General features: G+C 48.0%; 1 protein-coding gene across 1 annotated transcript in view; it reads right to left on the reverse strand.

Moving 5' to 3' along the window:
- LOC126195746 (leucine-rich repeat-containing protein 24-like) overlaps positions 1-8,537 on the reverse strand; it is a gene marked incomplete at its 5' end in the record, with an annotated part of 210,738 nt that extends 202,201 nt beyond the window's left edge. The window contains one exon of the mRNA XM_049934372.1: positions 8,056-8,537. Coding sequence (XP_049790329.1) covers positions 8,056-8,537 — 482 coding nt within the window. The remainder of the gene's footprint in view (positions 1-8,055) is intronic.
- Positions 8,538-9,023: the final 486 nt, after the last annotated feature.

The raw sequence follows: 9,023 nt of genomic DNA on the forward strand, positions 1-9,023 counted from the left end.
AATGGACATCTCTAAAAAGGGCCATCACAGAAGTTGGGAAGGAAAACATAGGTACAAAGAAGCTAGCTGCGAAGAAACCATGGGTAACAGAAGAAATATGTCAGTTGATTGATGAAAGGAGGAAGTACAAACATGTTCCGGGAAAATCAGGAATACAGAAATACAAGTCGCTGAGGAATGAAGTAAATAGGAAGTGCAGGGAAGCTAAGACGAAATGGCTGCAGGAAAAATGTGAAGACATCGAAAAAGATATGATTGTCGGAAGGACAGACTCAGCATACAGGAAAGTCAAAACAACCTTTGGTGACATTAAAAGCAACGGTGGTAACATTAAGAGTGCAACGGGAATTCCACTGTTAAATGCAGAGGAGAGAGCAAATAGGTGGAAAGAATACACTGAAAGCCTCTATGAGGGTGAAGATTTGCCTGATGTGATAGAAGAAGAAACAGGGGTCGATTTAGAAGAGATAGGGGATCCAGGATTAGAATCGGAATTTAAAAGAGCTTTGGAGGACTTACGGTCAAATAAGGCAGAAGGGATAGATAACATTCCATCAGAATTTCTAAAATCATTTGGGGAAGTGGCAACAAAACGACTATTCACGTTGTTGTGTAGAATATATGAGTCTGGCGACATACCATCTGACTTTCGGAAAAGCATCATGCACACAATTCCGAAGACGGCAAGAGCTGACAAGTGCGAGAATTATCGCACAATCAGCTTAACAGCTCATACATCGAAGCTGCTTACAAGAATAATATACAGAAGAATGGAAAAGGAAATTGAGAATGCGCTAGGTGACGATCAGTTTGGCGTTAGGAAAAGTAAAGGGACAAGAGAGGCAATTCTGACGTTACGGCTGATAATGGAAGCTAGGCTAAAGAAAAATCAAGACACGTTCATAGGACTTGTCGACCTGGAAAAAGCGTTCGACAATATTAAATGGTGCAAGCTGTTCGAGATTCTGAAAAAAGTAGGGGTAAGCTATAGGGAGAGACGGGTCATATACAATATGTACAACAACCAAGAGGGAATAATAAGAGTGGACGATCAAGAACGAAGTGCTCGTATTAAGAAGGGTGTAAGACAAGGCTGTAGCCTTTCGCCCCTACTCTTCAATCTGTACATCGAGGAAGCAATGATGGAAATAAAAGAAAGGTTAGGAGTGGCATTAATATGCAAGGTGAAAGGATATGAATGATACGATTCGCTGATGACATTGCTATCCTGAGTGAAAGTGAAGAAGAATTAAATGATCTGCTGAATGGAATGAACAGTCTAATGAGTACACAGTATGGTTTGAGAGTAAATCGGAGAAAGACGAAGGTAATGAGAAGTAGTAGAAATGAGAACAGCGAGAAACTTAACATCAGGATTGATGGTCACGAAGTCAATGAAGTTAAGGAATTCTGCTACCTAGGCAGTAAAATAACCAATGACGGACGGAGCAAGGAGGACATCAAAAGCAGACTCGCTATGGCAAAAAAGGCATTTCTGGCCAAGAGAAGTCTACTAATATCAAATACCGGCCTTAATTTGAGGAAGAAATTTCTGAGGGTGTACGTCTGGAGTACAGCATTGTATGGTAGTGAAACATGGACTAGCCCGCATCTCGTGGTCGTGCGGTAGCGTTCTCGCTTCCCACGCCCGGGTTCCCGGGTTCGATTCCCGGCGGGGTCAGGGATTTTCTCTGCCTCGTGATGGCTGGGTGTTGTGTGATGTCCTTAGGTTAGTTACGTTTAAGTAGTTCTAAGTTCTAGGGGACTGATGACCATAGATGTTAAGTCCCATAGTGCTCAGAGCCATTTTTGAAACATGGACTGTGGGAAAATCGGAACAGAAGAGAATCGAAGCATTTGAGATGTGGTGCTGTAGACGAATGTTGAAAATTAGGTGGACTGATAAGGTAAGGAATGAGGAGGTTCTACGCAGAATCGGAGAGGAAAGGAATTTGTGGAAAACACTGATAAATAGAAGGGACAGGATGATAGGACATCTGCTAAGACATGAGGGAATGACTTCCATGGTACTAGAGGGAGCTGTAGAGGGCAAAAACTGTAGAGGAAGACAGAGATTGGAATAGGTCTAGCAAATAATTGAGGACGTAGGTTGCAAGCGCTACTCTGAGATGAAGAGGTTGTTAGCACAGGAAAGAAATTCGTGGCGGGCCGCATCAAACCAGTCAGTAGACTGATGACAAAAAAAAAAAAAAAAAAAAAAAAAAAACTGTGATCAGCAGTACCTGGATACGTAGATTCCAACACTGAGCTCCATGTGCACGAAAACAAACAGTGTCCATGAAATCCAGTTGCACTTGGCTGTCTGTGATTGGATGCACCATAGCTCACAAAACTGACTTGGGAAAAAGTCCCCAGCAGAATTCGTGGAAGCTTCGCCCCACCCAAGCGGAAGGGAACATGCCTTGAGGTCGGAGCAGAGAGTACTTTGAAAGATTCAAATGGCTCTGAGCACTATGGAACTTAACATCTGAGGTCATTAGTCCCCTAGAACTTAGAACTAATTAAACCTAACTAACCTAAGGACATCACACACATCCATGCCAGAGGCAGGATTCGAACCTACTACCGTAGCGGTCGCGCGGTTCCGGACTGAAGCGATTAGAACCACTCGGTCACAGCGGCCGGCGTGCCTTGAAAGAAGCCGCCTTGGCGGCGGACACCCCAAACTCACAACGCAGATAGTATCTTCACACTGTGATGGGGCAACGAAAACTGATTTTAGTGAGACGTGTGTGGTCTGAGGGTGGTGTACCGTTTTTGGCAGAGTCCCAGAAGAGCGCCTATTGTAGAAATATTTGCAGGCAGTCAGAATTCGTCGAAACACATTGTGTTATAGATGGGAATGGGAACAGAAAATTTTATGGACGTTTGAAAACCATGAGACACTGACGCCGCAACCAGCTCTTATAAGACATAATGTTGAACGAAATGTGGAAACTGCTACCACAGGTTAACTTAAATAATCTAGAAGTGTGAATATGAACATGGTTGTCCTTACAGAGGTCCACCTTTATTCACCAGAACACGAACATAGATGGAGCGAGGGGGAGAATAGCCTACAGTTCTGTGGTGCCAAGTATAACAAATTGTGTAACTGTTTAATCTCGTGATATGTTAGTAATGGATGGACAGCGTCTTTTAAGACAATTTCTTACTGGTTTGCACTAGCAGTGTTTTTCCCTCAGCCAACCAAAATTACGTGACGTTAGAACAATGAAGAGAATCGAATCTTACTTGTTGGAAGCGCGTTGCAGAAAGTTACTCCTCCTCCAGCAGACTTCTTGGCAGTAGCCTTAATGGGTGCACCTTACTTCGGAGACGAGACGCTCTCATCTGGCTGAGTTCAACTCAGATGAAGATGCAAGTTTTGGTACAAAACCTATGGCTGATTTTGCAGCCTCTTCAGCCGCTGCTTGCAGGTTATGAGTACGGTGAGACCCAGCTGCTACACTGAGGCGAGCCGTAGTGAAATTCCAGTCATTTTTGACGGTATTCTGTAATTTCCATCTTCGTTATGAAGACTTTCTTGCAGTTATACATTCAACTTGATTTCAACTCTGGCTGCAGATGGTAATGCGTACCCTACTGTAGCGCATTCTGTGTGTGAACAGTAATACGAGGGTTGCCCAAAAACTAACGTACCGCATTTTTTTCTTCAACAATTCATTATTGAACATAGTGAGAACTACATACACGGAAGAATGGTCTTTTATCTACACACACTATTTTCCACGTCATCTCCATCCCGTTGTATGGGCTTCCACCAGCGTGAAACAAGGGCATGAACGCCCTGTCGGTACCGATCCTTGTCATGGTGACGGAGCCAGTGCTTCACTGTGTGAATTTCCTTTGCTGCTTGACAGATGCAGCGCCGACTGCTGAGTCGTGATGCATCTGTCCTCGGAATGACAACATCAGCTTGCTGCAGCATGTCTAGTGCGACAGCCGTGGATGGTCTCCCCGGCAGCTGCAAGTCATGGAGCTCCGCCGAATCGCGTTCCGTCGACCTCACCCTCCGTGCCCAGCGACTAACTGTACTTCTGTCGACAGCAGATCCTCCATAGACTTGGCACAAGTGTTTGTGAATAATCCCCACAGTTTCTTTCTCTGCAGTGAGAAATTCAATGACGGCACGTTGCTTGTAACGTACATCACCTACACACGTCATTTTCGAAACTGTCCTGCAGCTATGCTATCTGCCGGTTCAAATGGCTCTGAGCACTATGGGACTTAACTGCTGAGGTCATCAGTCCCCTAGACCTTAGAACTACTTAAACCTAACTAACCTAAGGACATCACACACATCCGTGCCCGACGCAGGATTCGAACCTGCGACGGTAGCGGTCGTGCGGTTCCAGACTGTAGCGCCTAGAACCGCTCGGCCACTCAGGCCAGCTCTATCTGCCGGAAGCGACGGAAATTTGGCGCGCTCACTGAGGGGACTTCAGATAATACGTATACTTAGGCGTCGTTTCGCATTCATGCATTGTTTTCGACTGAGGAAAAAAATGCGTTACATTAGTTTCTGGGCAACCCTCGTACTTTGGCAATAGCGGTACGACTTTCATGAATGTAATTTGTTTTATACAGATACGTACTCATCTCCAGTTCCGCCGTTCAGGCTTGCCAAGGTATTAGCTTATCATAGTAAATGATTGTCAAACCATTTTTCTTGGATTTTCATAGAGTAAACTGAGTTAACTGCAATTCTTGTTTGAAAGAGACGAAGATAATTAGTTGTTTGTTTTGGAGGGAAACGATTTACTTATGGGGGCTATACAGAGCCACATTGATAAATTCAATTAATGAATTAATATTAAAGCACCTACTGCCAGAGACTCCTTACATACACAGGTCGGTGCAGTTATGGTCCACCTCTACCGTGACTTGACAACCTTGAGATATGGTCTACCCATTGCCGTGTCATTTTTGTGTATCTCTTGTAGTTCTGTGCAGTCGTGTTCTGAAACCTCAAAGGTACTTACGAATAACCCTGTAGCTCTCTACGTAATAGGTGTCAAAGTCTATAAGACTGTATATTATTACAACTACTTTTTTTTAAAAAAAATCTTTATTCATCATAACTAATACTATACACAGTAACCCACCACCTAAAACATTAGTGGGTCGAAGCCACATACAAAGTACTAATTACCAAGCAGCATTTACCATACCTTTATCTACTTAATATTAGTATTGCCTACAAGATGGAAGGTTAGCTAGTCCATGGGCATGCCTACTATTTGACCTACTACACTATCTACTCTACTAAGCTACATCCTGCAGCGTTACAAGTGTGCCAGCAGAATAAAACCCTACTATCTCTTGGCCGTGCCCACCGAGCTAATCCCAGTGGGCGTGCCCCTGGCAGTGGGGTGGTCTTAATTGAAAATCGCTGCAGGTCTTTCAAGAGTATCCTAAAAGCTATTTTCTACTAATAAATTCTAACTACTGAGTCATAATTAGTGTGTGGTGTCTATGAGCGGTAAGTTCACACCCTCCCCCTAATCCTGGACTCGACGGATCCCGATCGTCAAGGCGGTCGTCCAGTACGCGCCCCTGCGGAATGGGATAGGTGTGTAATGTCATTTTATTTCTCGTCAATCATTCTACCTCCCTACGGTATTCTCGCAGGACTTTGGCGCATACCTCGCTGGCAACTTTGTCGATGATAGTAAAGGTAACCGGATTCCTGATCAGATGAAAGGTGTCTGTGTTTGGCAGCAAGTTCCTTAAATCCGTGGCAACATCATCAAAATTGGGGGCACTCGTAGACCACGTGGTCCGGTGTACCTATCCCGACACCACAGTCTCACGAGGGAGTCGCCCATTTCCCGAAACGGCAAAGATATGCCGGATACGAACCATACCCCGTGAGGAAGTGCTGCAGTCCCTTACTAGATTGAAAATGTTTCATTCGTAGACGTTCCTGTATGTTAGGTAGTAACTGGTATGTTCTCCTGCCTGTCTCATCCCTATCCCAGAGCTCTTGCCATAATTCCTCTACCCTTCTTCTAATCGATGGTTTATCCCCTTCTCGAACCCCCATCATGTTCTCAGTTTTTTTCAATCTGTCCCCTTTTTGTCCAAAACCATGCAGATTGCTCCCTGATTTTTACATCTATGGGGCACAACCCCATGAGAATCAGTAGTGCTCCTCCTGGGGATGTACGGTAGCCTCTGATCGAATGTAATACCATGTTGCGCTGCACTCTCCTCACAGCCATAGCAGGAACGACCCTCGTGAGCCTGTGAGCCCAGACTCTGGACCCATAGCCCACAATGGAGGCGAGGATTGTGTTATTACACAATTTGATGAGGTGTGGAGGAAGATGGATTCGCCTATGTCCAATCATGATGAGATTAAATAATCTCTAACGACCTGTGTGTTGTTACTTCAATGTGCCGGGCAGAGCTCAATTTCTCATCTAGTATAACTCCCAGGTATCGTGCCTCTCGACGGCATACTACCGGTGTGCCCTCAATCCTGATGGTTGGATTTCTGACCAGTTGGCCTTTTAAGAGCAAATAGGTTGAGTTATTTGGTGCAACTTTACGTTTGGTCCTGTGGCATGATTGCGACAATATGGTCATAGTTCTTTCTATTTCAGGTTCAAGTTCCTCTCGGCTACAGCCGCCAACCAACAGGAGGAGGTCATCAGCGTAGGCTATCACCTCTATCACATCTACACTGCTCTCCAAGGTGTGAAGGAGAGGCTCCATATAAAATCCCAAAAGAGTGGCTCCAGGACAGAGCCCTGTGGACACCCCTTCATTATCTTTTTGCCCACTCTCCCGCTAGGGGATGATAGCAAGACCTCTCGATCTATATAATGGCTCCTAAGACATCCATATAGCGGCCCTGGAACCTCTTTCTCCAGCAAGTGGGAGAAGAGTGAAGGCCACCACAGGTTGTCGAAGGCGCCACTGATGTCCACCACGATGCCAACTATGTACTTATGTGTGGAAGACCCGCAGACCTCAGCCGCCATGGCGATTGCGTCACACGCAGAACGCCCTGTCCAGAAGCCGAATTGCCTACAGATCATCCCACAGAGCACCTGGTGTTCCATCAGCCTGTCAGCCAGCAACCGCTCCAGCAATTTCCCAAGCAGATCCAACAGACATATCGGTATGTAGGACTTGACTTCTTTATGATATTTATCCTACTCTTTTTTGATAACTAAGACTTTGGCCTGTTTCTAGATGGTGGGAACCGTTCTGAGGCTCAGGGCCTCGTTGTAAATTCTTGCTAGAGGCGTTACTAGTTGAGGAGCGAGGTATTTCACCACCTCCATTATGATGCCGTCTGGTCCTGGGGTTTTACCTCTTTGAAGTGATTTAATGTGTGTCACCACCTCTTTCTCTGAGAATGGGTACACTTGTTATTTTGATATTCTCTTGAAGAGCCCACCTAATTAGGCCTTGCTCTTCGGTGTCGTCCTCTTCCTTGTCGTCCAGAAGCAGGGACTGGAGGAGGACCTCGGCAGTTTCCTGCCATGACCTCGTCATCCGATTCCCATCCCTGACAGTTGAAAGTACCATTGGCGACGGAATCTTTTCTCTAACTATTTTGTAGGGTATGCCCCAGGCGTCTATAGCCAATTGGCTTTGGACATATTTTTCCCAGCTTTGGAGTCTGAAGTTTTTGAGTTCCCTTTGGAATTCTTCCTTAGCGTTCCTATACATTTGCAGCTATCGCTGTTTCTCTTCCCAGACGACACTTCGCTGGTAGTACCTCCTCGACCTCCTGACGGACTGACGCATCTGCCCTAGATCAGCGGACCATGGTGACGGGGACGCCGCCACGGCCATCCTCCTGGTTGGTACTGCTGCCTTCACCGCTCTCGTAATCGCTCCAACTTGCTCTTCGGCGTGCTTATCGACGTCTTCATCACTATCTGGCCATGTCGGGATGACAAACTTTTTTGCTAGGCGCTCCCATTTAGTTTTGTTGTAGTTGAACTGAACTTCCCACCAGTACTTGCTGTGTTATTCAAAGTATTGAGCTTGTTGTAGCGAAGATATACTCACAGCCACTCGAGAGAGGACTCGACACCTTCGAAGGCTCGCGGGTCGATGCGGCTGATGCGGCAGTTGGAGAGCTCGAGGCGCACGAGCCGGGGCAGCAGGTGGAAGGCGCGCGCGGGCAGGCGGTCGAGCGGGTTGGCGGAGAGGCGCAGCTCGCGCAGCTCGGGCACGGGCTGGAAGGCGGCCGAGGGCACGGCCAGCAGCAGGTTGCCGCTCACGTCCAGCTCCACCAGGTTGGCGAGTCCGGCAAGCGCGGCGGCGGCGAGCGCGCGCAACCCGCAGCGCGCCAGGTGCAGGCGCTGCAGGTGGGCCAGCCCGCGCGACACGAAGGCGCGCGCCGCCAGCGGCGCCAGCGCGTTGCCCGACAGGTCGAGCAGCTGCGTGCCCGCGTCCAGGCCGGCGGGCACGGCCGTCACGTTGCGGCACCACGCCGCCTCCTTGCCCGAGCGCCACTTGCACTCGCACGCCGGCGGGCAGCCCGACGCCGACGCGGCCAGCAGCGCCGCGGCCGCCGCCAGCAGCAGCGCCGACGGCCGCCTCATGGCACCGCCCCCGCCCCCGCCGCCGCCGCCGCTGCCGCCCCGCCGTCAGGAGCTCGACACGCCCCCCGACGCCCGCCGACGCCGCCGCCATGCACGCGCCCCGACGCCGACGCCGTCGCCGCCCACAGGCGCGACCTGGTGGCACGAGGGGACACCACTCTCAGTAATTTTCGGTAATTCATTGTGCAGTTATAACGTATACAGATCAGTGGAAAAATTGACGACGGTCCACCGCCACCGTAGCGTTGGATGGTGCCTGGGGGCTTTGAGGACACGTCATGTGGAAACAAATATGTGTAAGCGGAGCAGACACGAACGGGGGATCACCCTATCCCTGATATGGGCATCAAGGCAGGAAATCCATTGAGATAAACAACTCTGACAAAGGACAGATTATTATTACGTAGTGCCTGTGAACAAGTATTTCGA

The sequence above is a fragment of the Schistocerca nitens genome, chromosome 7 (assembly GCF_023898315.1).
Source record: "Schistocerca nitens isolate TAMUIC-IGC-003100 chromosome 7, iqSchNite1.1, whole genome shotgun sequence".
Lineage (NCBI taxonomy): Eukaryota > Metazoa > Arthropoda > Insecta > Orthoptera > Acrididae > Schistocerca > Schistocerca nitens.